General features: G+C 44.8%; 1 protein-coding gene and 1 long non-coding RNA gene across 2 annotated transcripts in view; one reads left to right on the top strand and one right to left on the bottom strand.

Moving 5' to 3' along the window:
* MARK1 (microtubule affinity regulating kinase 1) overlaps positions 1 to 9411 on the bottom strand; it is a 90982-nt gene extending 81571 nt beyond the window's left edge. Inside the window, exon 1 of the mRNA XM_034764619.1 lies at positions 9136 to 9411. Within this exon, the coding sequence (XP_034620510.1) occupies positions 9136 to 9186 (51 nt within the window). The 5' untranslated portion in view covers positions 9187 to 9411. The remainder of the gene's footprint in view (positions 1 to 9135) is intronic.
* A 147-nt stretch (positions 9412 to 9558) lies between these two features.
* Positions 9559 to 14123, top strand: LOC117874471. Its single transcript, XR_004644995.1, has 3 exons — positions 9559 to 10215; positions 10997 to 11117; positions 13967 to 14123. It is a non-coding gene; the product is annotated as an uncharacterized LOC117874471 (long non-coding RNA).
* Positions 14124 to 22706: the final 8583 nt, after the last annotated feature.

Here is a 22706-nt window from a genome sequence, read left to right as displayed (position 1 = left end):
CAAAAAATAGTAAATAGTTATTTTGCTATTAAAATATATCTATTTCTTATGCCATCTTCAAGTTTTAAGTTATTACTTTAAATTATGGGTTTTTTTGTAGTTAAGATATTGGATGGGAACTCAGGAGATCTGGGTTTAATTTCCAGCTCTGCCACAGACTTATTGTGTGACCATGAGCAAGTCACAAACCCTCTATGCATGTGTTCCCTCTCAGTTGTTTGTATCTTGTATCCCTTTTTCACCCTTTGTATGCCTGCTCTGTTTACATCTTGATCCTATAAACACTTATGCATGATCTTAACTCTAAGCATGAATAGTCCCAATTAATTAAATGGGACTGCTCATGTGCCTAGAATTCAGCTGTGTTAAGTGTTTGCAGGACTGGTGCTTAAACTGTAAGCTCTTCAGGACATGGACATTATTACTATGTTTTTGTATGGTGCCTCATATAATGGTCCAGTCTCTGTTGGGCCTCTATGCTCTACTGTAATAATAAATAAGAATTTGTCACCACTATTAACATCTCTTACTCTTGCAAAACAGAACCACAAGATCTTAGGTGGTGACAGATGTTCCACTATATGTACTGCATGAATTCTTAGTACCAGAGTTGAAATAAGGTCCTTTCTTATAACACTAGTTTCAGATCTACAGTCTTATTAGTTTAAAAGACCGGTGTAGAAAGAAATATTATTTTAGGTTCATTTCTATGGATTAACTGGAACATATTACATTATTTTAACGTTATTTTAAGTTTGAATGCTACTTTCTCTTTTCATTAACATCCTTCATTTTGTAACTCTCGCAAATAGCATACAAAGAAAATATAGAACAGAAGTGGATTCTGCAATACCACTCAACCACCTAAGCAGAAAATGCTGTTGACAGTTCTGTATTGATCAGTGTTGGTATTTGTCCGCACTTATGAGTAAATTAAATATGCTTGCGTAATAAGCTTTCTACAGTATTTCAATCAACGTTATCAATCTTAAGATTTCCCATATGAAGTACTATGAAATTATTTATTATTCATTCATTTAGTGGGTTAAATAGATACCTGAAGATTTTCAGAGAGACTTCCCATACTATTCAGGCAGACTTTTTTTTAATTCAAGTTATATCTCAAACTTATACTACTGCTGGAGTTCTAAACAGTGCAGGGAACACTTAGATGTAAACATAAATGTTTCCACTTACATAATAAAACTGATTTGTTTTGAATTTATAAAATAACTCAAATCTCAACCATTTTTCACACAAAGGGCTTTGTTCCTGACTAGTACTGAGGAATTACCAATCCTGTTGACTTCAAATAAGAGTTTAGAGTGGTCAACACTCCAGAACAGAGTGGAAGTTTTCAAACTGAACAAGAGCAAGCCATAATACTCGAAAGCTGGTAAAGAAAATGTATTTACTTCAACAAAAATATTAATCTGTTCTACTATTATCTACTGCTTCTCACAATCACAATGATACAAGTGCACATCAAACTAAAGGCAAATCATCAGTCTTGATAGGACAAATAATTTTAGAACACTCCATATCACTGTAGGATTTACAAGCTGATGCATAGAAAATCTACTCAATATTTTACATGTAAACAGCCTTCTATTGATTTGCCACTATAGTATGAACCATGCCATTCCTACTTGATTGTGTCTGGTTCATTGCCTTAAAGGTTAATTGTAGCCCGGCTGAATTTAACTGGGCAGAAGCCTATTACAATGAATGTGAACATGTGTCCTTTGACAAAAGTAAATATTTTCTTTTAAAGTTTGCACACACAAAACCCTAAGACTCATCTAAAAGAAAAAACATTCCTCATCTGTCCTCTCAGCTTCACAAGGATGCAAAATTAATCTACATATGACATATACCTTTCAATTAAGCAACCTCAGAATTATTTTACATTTACTGCATGTTTGGTCATAGTTATGTAAATTAAGTTGAAAATAGCAGGTCAGGAAACCTGCCTTGCAAAAAGTACTATTTTAACAATTTACAGTTTCTTACCTTGGTTTCCCTGGGATACCTGCCAAAATTCTGCCTAATGGGCAATATCCTATCACGTTACAAAACTCAAAACGGACCTTGAGATAGCAAAAAAGTCTTCTAAATACTGAGACTAATTATCTAGCCTGAGAAGACATCACACAGTATTATTCTTCATGGCATTTAATTACAGGAAAACCACCTACAGTTAAAATTGAAAGTTTTACTTTAACATTGGACTGAGAGACTACCAAAAAAGTTCATTTACAAACTCAGGAAGTGAAATCAACGCTATAAATTAACTGTATCTGGCAGTAAACTTTTTTGGGGAGAAGGAAGATATGGAGAAAAGAATCAAAATTGATTCTGTAGTTAAAATTGAAGAAAAACTATTAAGTTATTTTATAGCATGTACTTCAAACTTCCACTATAGTGAAGGTTATAGAATAGTTTCCATTTTAAACCTCTTGTTTTCACATGCCCATAACATTCCAAAACATTCACCTTTTGCTCTGAATCTTTTCATGCTTTGCCACTGCCCAAAAGTGTATATTATATAGAGAAGACACCAGAGCAATTTTAAGAGAGTTTTAGCAAAATCCCTCCCGTGATTCTGAAATTTTGGAGAAGAAAAACAAAAAATCTGTACTGTTAAATTATAGACACACATTTTAAAAAATGGCTAAAGGATAAGGGCCAGAGTTTGAAACTTGGCATTGGCTGCATTGAGGAGCAGTGTTTTTTGGTGAAGGGAGGTGGAGGAAATACACGCTATGAATTGAAAGATCACTTTTGAACATTGCCAAAGAAACCACACTCTCTTTGGGACATCATGGCACATTCTACCTGCTTGCCCTGATAACCAAACTGATACTTTGTCCCAGCAGTAACTTAAATCCGCATGAAGGATATTTTGGGGCTTTGTTTGCACTTGGAAAATTGGAGGGGAGAGCGAGGAATTGTGCTTGCACCAGTGAAGCTCCTTCAGTATTACCAGTGGTGGAAACTGTAGCGAAAACCAGGCTTACACATTTTCACTCTAATTGAACAGCTCTCAGAGAGGTCAGTAGTAAAATCGCTTTTGCCCTGTCCACACAATAGCTTCTGCTTGCAGACATCAACCAGCGCAAAACACAAAAAAACAAAACAAAAAAACCACTTCTAACTTCTTATAGCATAAACACTCCCTTAAGTTTTACTGAAACTTCAAACTCTTCAAAAAGACAACTTCCTTAATTTCAGGTCCAGAAAAAAAATCATAAATGCAAATACAAACAGATCAGTCTAATTTTGCCAGATTTTACAATATTTTACAAATGCTGTATTTTCATTTAAAGGGAACGTTAAAGCTCTATCTTTTCTGTTTTCTATCACCATTAAAAACGTATAGAAAACTGACTCCATCCAAACAGCAGCAGCCCAGGGAGGAACTTAACACTTGGTTCTGAATGGGTTAACTTCTAATAATTTAACCATTTCAAGGCTCCCAATTTATTCTTTGAAAAGGCAAATTAGTTTTCCCCTTTTTAAAAAAAAGACAAAAAGGTATTAAATTCAAAAAGCTGCATTCATGCAAATTAGGTCTGCAGAATTAAAATCACAATGTAAGAAAAAGTGAAGGTCTCAACAGCAATGATAATTTGGCAACATTGCACATATTTAGTATTTTTCTTGTTTTTCTGGTTAAATGTGTAACCAATTAGGATTGGTTGTAAAATTACAATTTTCAGGATGTGGAACACAAGCAAATTAATGCTACTGTTACATATGAACCTTAAAACCCACAGAGTCAGGAAATAAAGTTAAAGTCATGTATGGAGATTTTTTTCAACTTGCTTTGCTGTAAACATTTTCTTCTACTTAATAAGAAATCAAAATATGGTTTGACACAAGAATTGCCTGAAAAAACATGAACTCGAGAACAGAATTATGAGATGAATTCCTTTAACAGAGAGGTCAGAAATTAAACATTTATTCCATATGTCCCATTAGTAGCCATATACATTTTAAATGAAAAGTTAAATTCAAACTGGTTGACAGTTTCGTAAAAAACAAAGATGCTGACCTACATTTAAAAAGGTATTACACATTTCATCTATATTCTTCTTCTACAATACTATGTTTGGACAACTGGTTTTTCCCCAGAGCATGAAAACCCACTCTGTAGATGCAATAATACTGTACAACTTTGACAGAAGCAAAAATCATCTCCAACGGAAGGATATGACAACATTTTATGTTCCCACCACCTAAGCCATGTACATCCTAGTGGCACACTTACATACAGAGAAAAATAATCTGACATGGAGATGATATGGCCAATATTCACACCACTCCATCAAATTGTTTAGAAAAAAAGATGCAGCGTACTTTTGAACCTGCAAGGTTCAGAAACCAGGCCATGCTGTTGCTTAAGGCACTGAAAGAAAGAATTCTTGTCAAGATATTTTCTCCCACGACCCCTCTCCCCAAACCAAAACCATATGTTCTTATCATGTAAAGCAAATCCAGGCAATACAAATATTCTAACTATAGCATAGTTAATACTACCCCAATTAACCCATCCCATGCTGTCCCCTTATCTCCCTCAAGCCCACTTTCACAGTTTTATCCTTCTCCTCAGGAGAATTTCAGTTCCTTGGTGCAAAATAGCCAGACTTCATGTTAGTACTTTTGTCCGGGGTGCTGCAGTTAATTGACTAACCTGCTTATTCCCTGCTAGCCCTTTGTACGAGGCGGTCCAATTAACCCCCAAATTGAAATTAAAACTCAGGGCATTATTGGTATCCAATAGGTTAATATCCTTATCTTCATGAAACAGAAAATAGTAAGTCATGGTGGGGGGGGGGGGTCATAATATTGTCACATTGCACATACACTGTTGTACAGGTGGCCTTTGAGTATACTTTTCCTGCCACACAATCTTTTCCAATCCAATAATACAAACACAAATTTTCCCATCATAGTATACTTCAAGCTACATACTCTACTCTTGAGGGCATTCTGCGCCAAAAACTTTAAAACTCTGCACACAATATTTTAAAATTCTGCAAATTTTATTTGCCAAATGACTGTGGAAGCTCCAGCATGGTACTGGGGAGTACAGGCCACTGACTGCACAGAGGCTGGAGATCACTGTGCAGCTCCCCTCCCCCTCCCCAGGGACACGGACTAAGCGTGAGGCTGCACCCAACCCTCATACCGCGCAAGGACCCGGCCTGACCCAGAAACACCCCAGGGTCCTGCCCTTCTGTCTGGGCAGGCAGGCTCAGCAAGGCAGGATCCAACTTTGGAGGGGCTTAATGTGGGGGGAGCCAGGTGTGGGTTGAGAGGGTTCTGTGTGGGGCAATCTGGGTGTAGGTGGCTCAGTGGGGGATCCGGGTATGGGGGAATCTGGATGCACAGGGGCTTTTTGGGTGGTTCTGGGTGCAACAGTAATGGAACACTGCTGGGGGGGTCCAGGTGAAGGTGGTTGGGGCTCAGCGGCAGGGCAGGGATTAGGTGTGGGGGGGATAGAGCTTGGCAGGGGGGTCTGGTTGTGGGGAGCTCAGTGGGGGGTTCAGATGCTGGGGGAGTGGGGCTTAGTGCAGTGGAGATCCATTGTAGCTGGCCGGCGCTCAGTGGGGTGGGGATCTGGTTGCACAAGGCTCATCAGGGTGGTCCAGGTGCAGGGGGAATGGGGCTCATCAGGGGGGGGGGGGTGAGGCTCAGTGGGAAGGTCTGGATGCACAGGGGTTGGGTGGATATGGGAGCAGCTCCCTGTACAGGAATCCCTCCCCCTGCAGCTGAGGAGCAATGGGTACAGGAAGCAGGGGCGGGGTGGTTTGCAGAGCTTCCTGCTGCTGGGAGAGAAATCTGGGGGTGGGTCTGACCTGGCCCTGGATGCTGTGCAGGGGAAGAGGAAGTCCTGTCCTCCCCAGCCCAGTCGGGACTAGAGGCTGAGACCGGCGCAGGGAAGGAGCCAACAGCCGGGTCTTCCCCAGTCCTGCCTCTTGCCCCACAGTGATTTACCTCTCTGCCAGCTACCCTGGGAACCCGAAACATACTGCTGGGGAGGGTCACATGACTGTTCTTGGGGCTTCCCTTTGCTTCCCTGCCAGAAAGTCATTTTTCTACAGGAAAGCAAAGAACTATGCAGAGTACATAAATTCTGTGCATGTGCAGTGGCACAGCATTCCCCCAGGAGTAATACTCAAGCCTTCACGGTCATCAAAAAGGCATCCCACCCACCTCTCCAACTACCGTGTTCTCTCATTCAGCCGCCAAGCTTTAGGGGAATCTATCAAAATTCATAAAGCCACTTTCTTCTCCTCTATATCTCTTCTTAAAACACCTCTCTGCAATCAACCTACCATTAGGTCTGCAATTTTTTCCACCTATCATTAGTTAGACAAGGGGCAAGCTGCAACTTCTATTTTTCTTCTCAACTCTGTTAATTTTCTTATCTCATCCTTCCACCCCACCCCATCCCCACATGATTTTATGCACTTGTTACATGCTGCTTGACACCTACAATGCAAGCTCTCTCGGGCAGGGACTGATACCTTTGTTATTTGTCTCTTTAGTACACTGCACAATAGGGCCCTGATCCTTGGTTGCATTTCCTAGGTGCTACCATAACACAAAAAAACACTAAAAAGATCCAAAAAAGTTCAGCTGAAGTTGACTATGGAATTCCAAAGAGTTCCCAGACTGGGAGGCTAAGTGGCCTTTATGTCAGGAAGATGGCTAAAGCCATTACTAGCTTTACCAAAGCAAGCAAGAAAAGCCTAACCTCCACCATCAACCAACATTGTCTTCTGCAGGACAAAAAGAACCAACAGACCTGGAACTTTACAATAAATAAGGAATGGTATTTATAATTACAAACTTATTTCTCCTCTTTTGCCTTTACCTCAACTAAACCATTTTCCAACTATACCACGTGATGTGACATGACATGAAGGGGCTCACTTCTCTTTCAACATCTGTTACAGATCGGCTGTTCAACAGTAAGGGATAGATTAATTATAGTCATGTATATTTTTACACTTGGGCTACAGCTAGTATGGCTTGTTATGCCAGTTAAGTTTTACTGAATTATGTACATTAAAAAATTCAGATACAGAACAATTAAGTTATGCTAATTTATGTAACCACATGATCTTATTCCTGTTACCTTTGTCCTCCCTTCTCTAGTGCCTGTCTCTTATTTCATATTAGACTGAACTCTTTGGAATAGGCACTATAGCTGCCTATGTGTTTATACACTGCAAAGCACAATGAGGCCCAAATCTTAGTTAGGGACTTTGTATACTACTGCAATATAAATAAAAATATATCTTGTTCACTCTCACATCCCCTCCAGTTTCCTAATAACCATATTTGCCCACTAGAAACAATATGTGTAAACATAAGGCCAGATCTTATCTATTGTCTCCATTCTTCCTCCTACCCCTTCCATTACTTTCCTAATAACTATTAGACACTTTCTAGACATATTTGTTTTAGGTTTGCATCCCTCTATTCCATACCCCGACAAAAAAAGTTTCATATCTCGTATACCACCACTGTGTATATCTATAAAATGTCACCACTGGAAAGGAACATAAAAGATATGTATATACATAAAGTCAAATATTTTAAAACTTCTCATTTACCCTGCTCTCCCACATAACAAGCTTAACATTGAAAATAACCACCCCCTTTATGGTGGCCAGTATTATTTTAGGCCTCTGCTCTGTAAGTAGGACCCTACCAAATTCACAGTCCATTATGGTCAATTTCACAGCCATAGGATTTGAAAATTGGTAAATTTCACATTTTCAGCTGTTTAGATCTGAAATTTCACAGTGTTGTAACTGTGGTGGTCCTGACACAAAAGGGGATTGTGGGGAGGGTCGTGAAATTGGTAGGGCCCTATCTATAAGGCACCACTTCGGTGGAGAGCAAGGAGGCAAGGGTCATGGGATGTTTAAGAAGAGCACAAATGGAGACACAGCTAAGTAGCCCAGTGGAGTACTAGTCAAGGGGGTACAGCCTCTCAGAGGAACAAGATGCATCAGAGGAAGTACAGTAAGGGGAATGCAAAGAATATCCCATCCCCAAAGGGCTACAGAGTGAGAGCAGCTCAACCTAAGGGACGCAAGATGGGGTAGCATGCCCAGCCCAGGCAGAAATAGCATAAAAGGTTTCCTGCCTCTGGTGTATGGAGGGGCTGGAGAATATAGAAAAGATGCAAACCAGCTTCTCTTGAGAGGAAACATGCAGCTAGGCCAAGCCTGAGGGCTGGTCTACACTAGAAGCCCTACATCAGTGCAGCTGTGCCGATGGAGCACGTCTGGTGAAGACGCTCTATGCTGACAGGAGAGCTCTCTTCTGTCAGCATAATTAGTCCACCTCCCTAAGAAACAGAAACTATGTCAGCGGGAGAACGTCTCTCACCAACACAACGGCAGTGTGGACAGCGCTTCGGTCGCTGTAACTTGCGTCGCTCGGAGAGGGGGATTCTTTTCCGCATCCCAGAGCGACACAAGTTAGATTGACTTAGTGTAGACCTGCCCTGAGTGAAGGACATAACCAAACCTGATTGCAAGTGTGGGGAGATGCAGACTCTACCCGACTATCCTTATGCACAAGGATAGTCCAAACCAACCTGAACAGATAATGCATAAAAGTAACTGTCCAGCTTGGGTATGTCAGAGGTGGTTGCCTAGCCTAGGGGTGGGTGTAAGATGGGAGAGAGGAACTCACTCTGGCTCAGAGGTGTAGGCAGGGGGGAGGAAAGGGGGCACATGGGAGGGTGCCTGGCTCACGCAGAGAATGCAGGAGGGAGGGAGAAGCCCAGGCAGAGAGTGGTGCCTGGCCTAGGGGACAAGAGGAGCCGGAGGACTAGGCGAGCCGGGCCAGCACGGCCCAGGGAGGAAGGGCAGAAGAAGGGTGCCTGGCCCGCCCGGAACGTGCATACGGGCAGCAGCCCAGCTGGGATTGGGGGGAGGCGGCGGCCTAAACGGGCGCTGGTACCTGGGCTGGGCGAGCCCGGAGAAGGAGGCCGGGGCGGGGGTGCCCGGCGGGGGCAGCGCGGGAGCCGGAGGAGGCTCGCGCGCCCGGGGGCTGCCGGAGGGGAGCGCAGCGCGCCCAGGGGCCCGGCCCGCCCGGACTCACGTTCTCCGTGTCCCGCTCGTTCACGGTGGGCAGCGGCGTCCGCGTGGACATCTTGCGGGCGGCGGGCGGGCCCCGCGCCGGGGACGGGCCGCCCGGGACTCCTAGGCCGCGGCGGTGCGGGGGCTGCGGGGAGACCGGCTTCCCCAGCGGGAGGGGACCCGGAGACGTGCCGCGGCGCCGGCCCCGCTAGGTTCCCGGGGCCATGGCCTCCTGCGCGCCCGGGCCGGGATCGGGGCAGCCCGACCGGCTGCGCCTCCTCCTGCTGCCGCTGCCCGCCCAGGTGAGTGGCCGGCAGCGCAGGGGAGCCGGAGCTGCCTCCTCACAGCATCCGGCGACGGCGGCTCCTCCCCCCGCGGCTCTGCCCCTCCCCGCCCGCGCCGCGGGGCCCGGCCCAAGGCACCGGCTCGCTCGATCCGGCCGCCGCTGCTTTCGGGGGGAGAGAAGCCAGCGGCTGCTTCCAGCGCGGGCGGGCGCAGCAAACAGGGGCGCCTCAGCAGCGCCGGGTGGGCGGGCGCAGAGCAGCGCTGATGGCAGGGCGGGGGCCGCGCTCCCTCAGTCTTTGCAGGGCCCCTGCCCGGGGCGGCCGCTCGGGGTCCCGCCTGGGCCGAGCCGTGGCAGCGCTTCGGCGGACGGGCCTTGCGCTCCCGGGCCAGCGGGGGGGAGTTCCGCGTTGGGAGCGGAGGGGTTAATTCTCTCTCTCCTCTCCCCCGATCCGAAGGGGGCCGTTCACACCCGGGGGCAGAGCCGAGGTTCGGGTGCTGGGGGAGCTGGCAAGGCCCTGGGGGTCGGATAAGCGGAGTTGGGAGTGACTCAGGGCCCGCACGGGTAATCGCTGGTTCGGATAATCAGGAGTTCGGATAACGGGGGGGACAGTAACTATTAAGAGGGTAAACTATGCCCTAGGGCACGATTGAGGGCGGGTAAATAGGGGTTGGGGAAGCGATTTATGCCCGGGGTACAGACACTGATGTGGATAAACCGAGGTTCGGGTACCCCCTTCTGTGGGGGGCACAACCAAGGGGGAATCTGCACTCTTGGATGGGCTTCACCGCTGTTAGGAGTCCACACTAACGTGGCTAGGTAAGGAGGGAGATTTCCGGGGGACATAAACACATGTGGAAAGAAAGAATTTTGGATTTAAGGGATCCAGATGAACACTCTTTTACTGCAGACTCATTAATGTTTCCCCAGGCAAGACTTGCAGCGTAGGAGGTTTGCAGTGCATATTTAAGGTCCTGGTTCTTTGGGCATGATAGCATGCCTAAAGTTAAGCATGCACAGACATTTTTACCTTAATTTTTACCAATACTCATTATTAGCATTGAAGAGCAGGCAGATTTCCCTATTTCTTATGGAGTTTATGTAGCTTGCACATCCAGACTTTATGGAGACTGGGAAATCCTGGATCAGCATCTCTGCAAATTAGGCTATTTGTTTATGAGCCCAAATATGCCAGTCTAATTTAGGCACCTAAACAGAAGTCACTGAGACATTGCGTAGGCACAGATGCTGCCATGCAGCGCACATTGCTGGATTTTGAACCTGAAAGTGACAATGAATTTCATGTTGTTGAAGTTAGAAACGTTTTATTTTGTTCTTTGAGAAATTATCAGCTTCTACATAACATCAGTTCTTGATACAAAACCAAACCTTGTGGATCCAGTCTTCCTCCCTCCGCAAATTCTAAAAATGAACATTCTAAACTAAAAGGAAAAAAACCAACCTTCCCTTCCAGGAAACAAAATTAAAAAAAAAACACACAAAAAACCTTACCCAGTATTCTATTACGTTTCACTAGATTTTAAACCTGAATTGTAATAAATAAATAAAATCTCTAAATACTGTTCTTCCTCCAAAGCAGCCTCCTGATGAGCAAAGTTTGTACTTCTGAAATGTGCCGATAGACTATGTATGTGAGTGCCCTTCTAGGTTTCCCCACGAAGCAGTCCCCATGCACTGTGATGCAATTAGTGGGTTCACAGGTAGGTACCTCTTTGGTACTTCTCACTTGTAGGTAGATGATACAGGAAGTATTGGATGCATGCTCACCATCTGCCAGCTACTCACATAACTGTCATTCCCAAATGCCCTGGAATCTGCTGGGTGGGTCCTGTGTCTCTAAAAACAAAAGAATCTAACACAGGGCAAACAACTGTGATCTAACCACTATGCCAAAATAAGTTTGTGGCCCGCCTGGGTTATTAACCCATTTTGGTTACTCAGTTTGTGTCAAAATGCATTGTTTTATTCCAAATTAGAACCTTGTGGAGATAAACCCAGATATCTGCTTAGGGTCCTTACTTAGGCAAAACTCCTGCTGACTGCAAGATCAGGCCCATCACAGTATGGATTTGTTCATGGATTTGTGGTCACACAGCAGAAAACTAAAATGTGTATAAATGTATTCAATGTCACCAGTGAGTCAGGATAGGCTGTCTGACTTCCTGTAATAGCATTTGAGCATGAGCCGGCTAATAATACGTAAGAGTCTTCGCCAGAAAATGTATAATACTGCCTTACAATTTGTGTAATTGAAAGTGCTATTTTGCATTTGTCTCATCCATGCTTGTTACCTGTTGTTTTAGTAGCTCAAATATATTTTGTTATTAATTAATACAGACACCTCTGCTACCCCATGCCAAGTGGTATAGAGAGGCACAATATCACAGAGAAAGCAACTGATGGGCTATGTGGAACAGGAAAATTATTACAGTGATGCTGCTCTGTTCCCCCCCAAAATGGCCGTGGGCAATGGGTTGTGCAAAAAAAGGGCAGGGCCAGGATGGAGGGAGGAACTGCACCAAGCTGTATGCTCCTCCCTCCCTCCCAGAACCATCAAAGATCTGCAGTAAAATATGTAGAAAGTTATTGCTGTTTCATGCAGTATTAACTCCCACCTTGTGCTCTGTAAGAGTCCCAGAGGATAGCCAGATCTCAGAAGCGCAGTGGCTACTAGCTCAGCTGCTCTGCTGTAGCTGGGCGGGACTTGGAGATCAGCATACAGCGAGAATAGTGGCTGGATTTTGGGTCCTTTAAATCCCTATCCACTCTATCTCTGACTAATCTTGGAGGCCAGTAGAGGGGATGCAGAGTACTAGGCTACAACCATGAAGTTGTTATTTTTTTTTTTTTTTACATTTTTGTTCCCTCTGCATTTTTGCCCGAAATGTCACACATGTATTTGTTGTTTGCAATGTTATTGTAGTCCTGTTGGTCCCAGGATATGGGAGAGACAAGGCTGATGAGGTAATATCTTTTATTGGACCCAACTTTCATTATTTCTGTGGAAATAACAAGCTTTTGAGCTTCCTAGAGCTCTTTCTCAGGTCTGGAGAAGGTAACCAGAGTGTCCAAGCTAAATATAAGGTGGGACATATTGTTAAGCATAAGGGGTTCACACATGCTGTAGAAGACCATTTAAAATAAAGAGGGCAATTAAGGGTGAGCAGGCAGTAGCGTGTGTTACAAATTGTTGCACTGAGCCATAAAACCAGTGTCTCTTTTAAGACCATGGTTTTTAGTCTCCAGCAGAGTTTGCCCACACTGATAGGGTATTTTTCTCTTTTATTATTTTTCTGAGTGAGTTCATTCAAGAGTATAGTGATTATCTGGTTTCACCCACATAATTGTTGTTGGGGCATTTGTTGCACTGAATGAGGTACAACACTTACTATGATATGCATGCATAGGACCCATGGATCTTGTATTTGTTAACGGATACCACAATACCCTGTTCCATGAAGAAACTACAGGCTCAGTTGTGCCTTGTAGGCAGTGGCCCATCTATCCAAGGGATATGCATCCGAAGAAGTGGGCTGTAGTCCACGAAAGCTTATGCTCTAATAAATTTGTTAGTCTCTAAGGTGCCACAAGTACTCCTGTTCTTCTCTATCCAAGGGGGAGCTCCAGGAGTGATTCTGCTTTAGCTTCTAGGCATGCAGGCAAAGTGGATTCACTGTTGTGCCTCTTGTGGAGTCCAGGACACTCTCTCGTGGTACATAAAGCCAGCTGGCTGGTGCCTAGGCAGAGCCCGTGGGCTCTACTCTTCCCCTTCCCACTTGGAGGTGCACTAGACAGAAGCAATCTCTGCAGTCAGGAGCAATGGGACTGCAATTGTGTCCAGTCTCTGCATAGGGACTGCTTCTTGCAGATATTTGGAGTAGCTAGGCAGATTCTAGTTTTCATTAAAGGATCAGTTTTACCTTCAGTGACAGAAGGGTTGATAGTCCATTATTTTAATAGTGATCTACAAGTTAAATAGTCCCAGTGGCAAATTTCAAATGCTAACCTGAATGAAATCTCTTCCACAATTTTCAGATTTAATTCACAATGATGTAATAGTGGCAGACACTAAAATTGCACAGAAAATATGATCATTTAAATGTGACCAAAATATAGGGTGAAATCCTAGTCCCACTGGAATCAAAGTCAAAACTATTGACTTCAGTCAGGCCAGAATTTCACCCTTATTGTGGAAAATTAAATTTGAACTGTGTCACAGCTGGCAGAAATGCAAGGAATAATGTATCTCCCACTGTACATAATCAGACGCAATACCATTAGGGGGTTCTCTGTGGCCGTCATAAACCACAGAGACAGGGCTCAATTGGTTATTTAATTTCATCAGAGTCCCAATTATAATTATAGCTCTGAATTTATGTAGGCTTTAGAAGTATACTATTGGCTACAACGAAGGATGTGATTCTGACATGGCAACAATTAGGAAATGTGGTCAAGGTGAAATGGTCAAAAGCAAAAGACTAAACTAAAACATGTCAAAGGGAGTTGTTTTGTGCCCCAAATAACCTTTACTTTTTTTTCTTTTTAATAGGAACAGTGCATTGTTTGAGGAAAGAGTGATCAAGTTTGGAGCATAAGTTTGCATGTGTGTAACAGAGGCCAGAATTTGTCCCAATGTCTCCTTTACCAAAGTGTAGCTAACGTGTTTCTCCAAATTTCCCAGATTACTGGACATTCTCACAGCACGAAGGAACATTGTATAGGATTGTAAAGAAGAATAACAATTTTTCAGTGGTCAATCTGGATCCCTAAAAGGAGTGTAAAAAATGTAATTAATAACAATACTTTATTATATAAATGTTTATATAGCTTTTTTTCATTAGCAGCTCTCAAAGGGCTTTACAAAGGTGGTAAATATCATTATACCCATTTACAGAAATAGGGCTAGGTTTTGTGCTGCACCTTTCAGGAGTGACCCCAAAGGCTCCTCTAAATTATGCTGGTTGCCAATGGCTCCAAGAAGCTGATACAGTAGCTGGAGATCACAAGGGATCTCTCTCTCTCCCTGGCTATACCACTTATGCCAAACCAGGAGGAACAATGATGTAGGAACCACTATGCACTTCAACAGCACAGGAGGAGTCCCCTGTTGGCCTTTATGTAATTCATAGCTAAAAATAACCAGTTTCAATTGACATTTCCCAGTCTGTACTTTGATATCTGGTCCTCCTTTCCATCTGCTCCCTCTCTTCACAGCCATATCCTCCTTCTCCCCACTTCTAAAGCATTTCAAAAAGGAAACTGACAAGGTGCCAGAGGGCTGTGGTGGAGCCATAGTGAAACTGGGGCAGTGATAATAGCATGCATTTTAGCACCTGGTTTTCTTTGTTGCTGTCTATGTTTGGGCTGCTGTGGCTTTCAGCAGTGGTTTGTTACCTGCGTCTTGAAAGTTTCATTTTTACAATTCTTTCTTGTACCTAATATAACTTGTACTATTTCAATGTACATAATATAACTTGAATTTACATTGATTATATTTCTGCAGTATGTAAAGTTCAGTATCACTTTCATGCACTGACATTGCTGAAGAGGAACTGTTTATTCTGGAAGCATGATCAACTTTATAAAACATTATGGTACATATCAGAAATTAATGGAAATACATTGTATGTTTAATATATAGAGTTTGTAAAGTTTTGAGATGTTTATGCATCAGTGATGTGTTGTTGCTGTTTGTGTTTGTTTGGGGGCATTGTTTGTTGTGGTTTTTGGTTGTTGTCTCTTATTTAAGAATATTCATTGTGGTGGCTGAGCTGCAAACAACAAATTGATACTGAAATGATATAAGTTTAATACCTGATGTGGGACAAGTTTGTGGGGAAAGTGAGGGTGCTGACAAGAAAAGGGGACTGTCCAAGGTAGCTAGGAAGAGGATGCACTGATTCGGCACATCCCCTCATCAGCCTCTGTTGGTGTGGCTTCTGCAGAGAAGCTTCACACACTAACTCAAGACACTGCCAAGCCACTTAGTGCACAGAAACAGCGCAGTTGCAGCGCTTTAAAAAAACCACCCCAACGAGAGGCGTACAGTTTTCTGCGCTGGGGCTACAGCGCTGCGGTGCCAGTGTAGACACCGTGGTGATTACTGTGCTTTGATTGGCCTCCGGGAGCTGTCCGACAATGCCTGTTCTCACCTCTCTGGTCATTGGTTTGAACTCTACTGCCCTGCCCTCAGGTGACCAACCGTCATACCCACCCTGTAAATTCGTTTAGAAATTTGAAAGTCTCCTTCCTGTTTGCTCGGTGATGTGTGCAGTGGTCTCAGCGCATCTTTCCAGGTGGCTATACCAGCTCTACGCACAAGGCGATCCCCCGCTTGGAGCAATGCCAAGCTGCTGGTCCTCATCTGCATCTGGGGAGAGGAGGCTGTCCAGTCCTAGCTGTGCTCCAGCCGGAGGAATAATGATACCTACGGACAGATTTCATGAAGCATAACAGAAAGGGGTCATGACCGGGACACACTGCAGTACAGGGTCAAAGTGAAGGAGCTGCAGAATGCCTACCACAGGGCATGAGAGACAAACTGCCACTCCGGTGCTGCGCCCACGAGCTGCCAGTTCTACAAAGAGCTAGACGCAATACTCAGCTGCGACCCCCCACCTCCACTGCGAAGACCACTTTGGATACTTCAGTGGCTCACGTGCCAGTCGAGAGTGGACCGAGCCATGAGGAGGAACTCTTGGATGAGGAGGGGGACCCAGAGGCAGAGAATGTCTCAGAGGCCAGAGATGCATGCAGCCAGGAGCTCTTTTCTACCCTGGAGGAGGCTAGCCAGTCACAGCAGTCGGATCGTGGTGAAACGCAAACAGAAGAGGAGGCCGCTGGTAAGTGGATCTGATTTTGGGAATTGCTGAAGCGAGTTGTTGGGGGGCAGGAGGGTTGCAGAAAGCAGGCTTGTCTCCCACCGCATGCCTAGTCTGAGTGGCAGAACAGGCTATTGATATTGACTCCCTCACTTCACAGGAATCTCCCTCAGATCTCCAGGAAACTCTTGTGGTGATACTGGGCAATCCATTGTCACAGGTCCTTCAGCAGAGTTGCTTTGTTTCTTGCCCCATTAATGGTAACTTCCCCGTGCCACTGTGCTGTCATGGGGGTTTGGTGGGGGGACCATTGCTGCACACAGGCAAGCTGCATAGGGGCCAGGGTAGAAGCTGCAGGCTTGGAAAAGACCCTCCCTTGAATCCCTCCTCATCCTCAGCAGTGAAATATCTTCCATAATGATATCACAAGGAAAGTGTGGGGACAGGAATAATTATCAGGCCCCCCTACAGTGCTGGCTCTCTACAAGAGCCACATGCCCAGTGTACAGCAGGGTCCAGGAACAGTGATTTACCCTGCCCCTGTGTTTGTGGGGTCTTGTGGCTCATGTGTGCTTGCCTGGGGTCAGCCAGTTAGTGACAGGTGTGTGAGTAATGGCTGTGTTTTAAAGCACTGAATCAATGTTGTCTGTGTTGCAGACAATACTGCTTCTGTAAAATGTTGCTTAAACTTCACAGAGAGGACCTTGGGAGCCCAGCTTCCCTCTTCATTATCGGCGGCTGAACGGCTGCGCAGAATTAGAAAGCAGCCAAGAAGAACTAAGGAGGACTTTCTGTGTGATGTTATGATGCACTCCGCTACTGAGAAACAGGAATTGAAGGAGTAGTGGGACAGCGAGAAGAGGGACCGAAAGGAGAATGAGGCATGCCAGAATGAAGCCATGGAGCAGCTCTTAAAGGTTATGGAGCCCCAAGCAGACGTGCTCTAGAGCTAGGCAATACTAGCTCTTCAAACCAAGCAGCTCCGCGCCCGCCCTCCCTTGCAGCTGCTGTCGCAAAACTCTTTCCCATGCGCCCCCCAGACACTGCCAACACACTGTTATCAACCTCCTGGCTCCAGTCTATACCCACAGCATTCCTCTCCTCTCCCCTCACAGTCCAGCACTGTGGACTTCCACTACCCACTACACTCACCTATCCCTCTTCAGTTTGGCCTTGTTGAAGTACAGTACAATCCGCTTGTACTCCAAAGGAGAAGGTTGGATATGATCCCTGGACATACACAAATCTTTAGCCATCCCGGGACTCCTGGTACCTTCCTCTCCCCACACCCGTCCTTGCTGATGGTTTTTTTTGTTTGTTTGTTTGACTTCTCCAGTTGTTGTTTTTTAATAAAAGAATTGTGTTGGTTTGAAAGCAATCTTTAGTCTATTGAAAGCACAAAGAGCACTGCAAAGCAACATGCAATTATGTTAAACCCCCTTATTGCATCATGTGCACCAATCACCTCCTAGCATTACAAGCATTGCAATCCCGAGCACAGCAACAAATATTAGTGGCTTTCAGCTTCAAATTGCTGCCTCAAGGTATCCCTGATCCTTATGGCCCTGTGCTGTGCCCCTCTAATAGCCCTGGTCTCCAGCTGTTCAAACTCAGCCTCTAGGCGCTGAGCCTCTGCAGTCCAGCCCTGAGTGAAGCTTTCACCCTTCCCTTCACAAATATTACTGAGTGTATAGCACGCAGCTGTAAGCATAGGAATATTGTCATTGGCCAGGTCCATCTTCCCATAGAGGCAGCGCCAGCGGGCTTTTAAACGGCCAAAAGCATACCCAACAGTCATTCTGCCCTTGCTCAGCTTGTTGTTAAACCGCTCCTTGCTGCTGTCAAGTTGCCCCATGTATGGCTTCATAAGCCATGGCATTAAGGGGTAGGCGGGGTCTCCCAGTGGGCATTTTGACTTCCCTTACAGTGATCTTCTGGTCCAGGAAGAAAGTCTCTGCTTGCAGCTTCCTGAACAGGCCAGTGTTCTGAAAGATACGTGTGTCATGCACCTTTCCGATCCAGCTTGCGTTAATGTCTGTGAAATGCCCACGATGATACACAAGCACCTGGAGAACCATTGTGAAATCCCCCTTGTGATTAATGTACTCGGTGGCTATGTGGTCTGGTGCCAGAATTGGAATGTGCGTGCCATCTGTCACCCCGCCGCAGTTAGGGAAGCCCATTTGTGCAAAGCCATCCACAATGTCACGCACATTGCCAAAAGTCATGGTCTTTCAGAGCAGGACACAATTAATGGCCCACTTCCATCAACACGAGTCCAATGGTCAACTTTCCCACTCCGAACTGGTAACAGTCTGGAGTAGCCAGCTTCCACAGGGCAATAGCCACGTGTTTCTCCAATGACAGGGCAGCTCTCATTCTCATGTCCTTGCACTGCAGGGCTGGGGCGAGCTCATCACACAGTCCCATGAATGTGGCTTTCCTCATCCAAAAGTTCTGCAGCCACTGCTTGTCATCCCAGACGTGCATGACGATGTGATCCCATCACTCAGTGCTTGTTTCCTGAGCCCAAAAGCGGCGTTCCACTGTGGTCAGCACCTCCATGAATACCACAAGCAATCTTGTGTTGTAGCTACTACACGTGGTGAGGTCAATGTCGCACTCCTCTTGCCTTTGTAGTTTAAGGAATAACTCCACTGCCACTAGTGATGTGTTGGTCAGAGCAAGCAGAATATTGGTCATCAGTTCGGGATCCATTCAGCCCAAAGGAATGTGGCATGGCGTGCAATATACAAACCATTGAAAGATGGCGCCAAATGCAGACGGAAGCACGGGGATTGCTGGGATGCGAAGCAATGCATCACGGGGCACTGGGACAGGACCCAGGGTGCCCCTCAACCCCCTCCATCTTCCCACAAGTCTTAGCGGCAGAAGAGGAAGAGGTGCAGGCAGCTGACAGTGTGAACACACAACAGCAGTTTCCCTTCAGCGCTCTCTGAGCGGCGCTGTAACTGCTGGTGTTGAACTGTGCCAGTGTAGACGTGCCCTTTGATTGAGGCAGATGTCAGTGTACAGCTGCTCTCCTCAGGGGGAATTTCTTTTTCTTATGGTATATCCCACTGCAGCACAAAAGGCTTTGCCAGTGCAGAAAGATAAAAGTACAGTATATTTCTCTGAACTAACTTCAGCTATTCAGGCCCAAATTGCAGCAGCTTTTAGCCTGTAGGTTAATTTCAGTTGTTTTGGTTAAGCCAGTGTAAGGTTCTGTGACAAGGTGCATAGTGAGTCCTCAGTGAGCAAAGGGTTAATTCCAGCAACAGCGTCCTTTCACCTTGCACAGGTGCTCAGGGGAAGGTATATATAAGACTGCCTGTTTGAAAGGTAGAATATGGAGAATGCTTTTAGGAAGATTAAGCTCTGGGGCAAGGTCATTTAGGACTAAGTTAAACCCCAGCCTGGGACATGTTCTGTTTTTTGGAGAGGTTAAAAATATTTGTTAGCTCATTTTGATTTCTTGTTATGAACATTATTTTTACTGAAGATACTTTGCTGATTTAATTGTATTTTTTTTCCGCTGAGTCATTCCACAGGCTTCTGTTGATTTGTTGGAAAGTTGTTATTTTTTCCACTAAAATTTATTTAAAAGAAAGAAAAGAATTCCCCTTTTTGTCCCTGACTGTATCAGGTTGGCAGGATAATCTTAAAGGCGGTTGAAGAAATGACAGGACAGAGTAAGAAGTTGGAAGGAAAGATTTGGCAAACACATTCATGGGCTTTGTAACTCTTCAACTGCATTGAACTATTCAAATGAATGAAGTAGTCCCACAAGCTAAGGCCATGTCTACATTTACAAGCTTGCTACGACATAGCTGTACCAATATAGCTGTACCACTGTAAGATCACTCGTGTAGCCGCGTTATTCCGACAGGAGAGGGCTCTCCCATCAACATAATAAAAGCAGCTCAATGAGTGGCTGCAGCTATGTCTGCAGGAAAGCATCTCCTGCCGACGTAGCACTGTGCACACAAGTGCTTATGCCGGCAAAACACTCGGGGGAGTGGTTTTTTTCACTAAGTGCAATTGTAGACATAACCTTGTTAGTGTTAGACTAAGTGCTAGTGCTAGACATGGCCTGAAGTAAATTTGATCCCCTGCAAGGAATGTAAGTACAAAAAGCAGGCAATGAACGGGTTACTGCTATGAATTGTACTGTCTGTATCTTACAGCAAACTGAAGTCTAAACTAAAATTGATACAGACTTCACTAAGGTTATCAGTGAGTAGGGAAAGGCTATCTGACTTCCTGTAATAACGACTGAGCTAGTAACCTTGAGTATAAGAGCCTGAATGAAGAATTTAAAAGAGGAAAGAATCAAAAGGTCTCCTCTAGAGAGCTTACAACATTGCAGACAAATACACTGCTGGAATTGAAACAGTCTTCCTAAGTATTTTTGCTACCAGATACTTATTATAGGCCTGATCCTGCAAGCCCTTTGGGTAAGCAGAACTCCCATTAAAGTCAATAAGATGCCTGCATGTGAAGAGCTATCTTAACAAGACGCTGCATCTGTGTTGTTTCAAAAGTACTAAACTGGTATTTTCAGTGAAGAATACAGTATATACTATTTCAGTGCTGCTTTTAGCCCCAGGGGAGTGCAATGAGACCAAGATCCAATGCTACTTGCCTTGTTCACATCCAGCACTGCCTTCACAGAAGGGCTGTGAGAGATGGTTGCCCTCCTCCATACCATCCCATTAGGCCTCTGGTCTCCAGGGGATGATACAGCAGAGAACCAACGGGCTGAGAGCTGTGGATCACCTTTACTAACACTTGCTCTAGATTCCTCACTGGTTTGTGTAGCCATTTACAGCTGTGCAAAATGAATGTAAAAGACCCCAAGCTTGGAATGTTAGAAGTTTGCACCTATTTTGTATATATGTGAATGACTACACAAGACTATGAAGAATCAGGCCCAGTGAGGGAAATGTGGGCCTGATGGTGTTCAGTGATCAGTTAGGGTAGGTCTATACTGCGATACAACACCTGCGCAGCTGGCCCAGGTCAGTTGAGTCAGGTGTATGGGGCTTGAGCTAAGAGGCTGTTTAATTGCAGTGTTTGGGCGCAGGGGTCTCAGACGTCTGTACTGCAGTTTTATAGCCCCGCAGCCTGAGCTCTGTGAGCCCGAGTCAGCTGATACGGGCCAGCCTCAAGTGTTTTTACTGCAGTGTAGATGTATCCTCAGAGTCAAAGCTTATGGTGCTTACAAGATATCTGCTTTATGTTCCAACTGGCTGTACTTAACAACAAGGGCTTCACAGTACCCCGCTCTCACACTCTGGGAAGCTCAGCCAGGATAGAGTATGTCTATACTATGGAGACTGTTCTGACATAACCCTGTAGTGTAGACGCAGCCTACACCAACAGAAGGCATTTTTCTGTCAGTGTAGGAAAGCACCCTCCCCATATGAAATTAGCTATATCCACAGAAGCATTCTGCCATTGTCATAGCTGCCTCTACACTGGGGAGTAGGTGAATATAACATGTCAATCATGGGCTGTGTTTTTCACACCTCTGACCAACCTAACTATATCAGCCTAACTTTTAAGTGTAGTCCAAACTACAGTCCCCAGTACCACAGGCCTTCGTTAGCAGAGAAAATATACTGGAACCAAACTTTAGAAGAAGAAATAAAAAGCACATTTTTTCTCCCTTGGATTCTTAGGGCAGGTCTTCACTACGGGGGCGGGGGGAGGGGTCGATTTAAGATACGCAAATTCAGCTACGCAAATAGCATAGCTGAATTCGACGTATCGCAGCCGACTTACCCCGCTGTAGGGACGGCGGCAAAATCGACCTCTGCGGCTTCCCATCGACGGCGCTTACTCCCACCTCCACTGGTGGAGTAAGAGCGTCGATTCGGGGATCGATTGTCGCGTCCCGACGGGACGCGATAAATCGATCCCCGAGAGGTCGATTTCTACCCGCCGATTCAGGCGGGTAGTGTAGACCTAGCCTTAGGCTAGCTTTAAAAAAAAATGGTGTCAAAATAATGTCCAGAATGAGCTAAAACTTTGTTTTCAGATGTACCAGACTGTCCAATAACAGCTCAGGTTGCTGGAATGTAGGAGCCAGATTTTGATCTTGGTTATAGCAATACTCCATTTACTTTAGTGATAGTCTAGATTTACACTAGCATACACATGATCACAGTTTGGCCATAGATCTGTTGCTTGAGATGATGCACTTATGCATGAATATTAAAGGAAAAATCATGAAGAAAATGGGAATATACGTATGTACCTCAGCGGCATACTGTGAAGATTAACTGATGTTAAGCACTTTGAAGATGAAGAGTGCTATATAAATGCTAAGTATTATTAAGTGTTTACATAAATACATATTAAGCATGCTGTTTTCATCCTTCCCTCTGCATGAAAGTGATGCATTTTTTAGAGTATGACCATGCAAAAAATATGTAAGACAACTTTAGTTTTCTCTTATTAATG

The sequence above is a fragment of the Trachemys scripta genome, chromosome 3 (genome assembly GCF_013100865.1).
Source record: "Trachemys scripta elegans isolate TJP31775 chromosome 3, CAS_Tse_1.0, whole genome shotgun sequence".
NCBI lineage: Eukaryota > Metazoa > Chordata > Testudines > Emydidae > Trachemys > Trachemys scripta.
The sequence above is the reverse complement of the archived record's forward strand: the minus strand, read 5'-3'. Positions and strand labels throughout refer to the sequence as shown.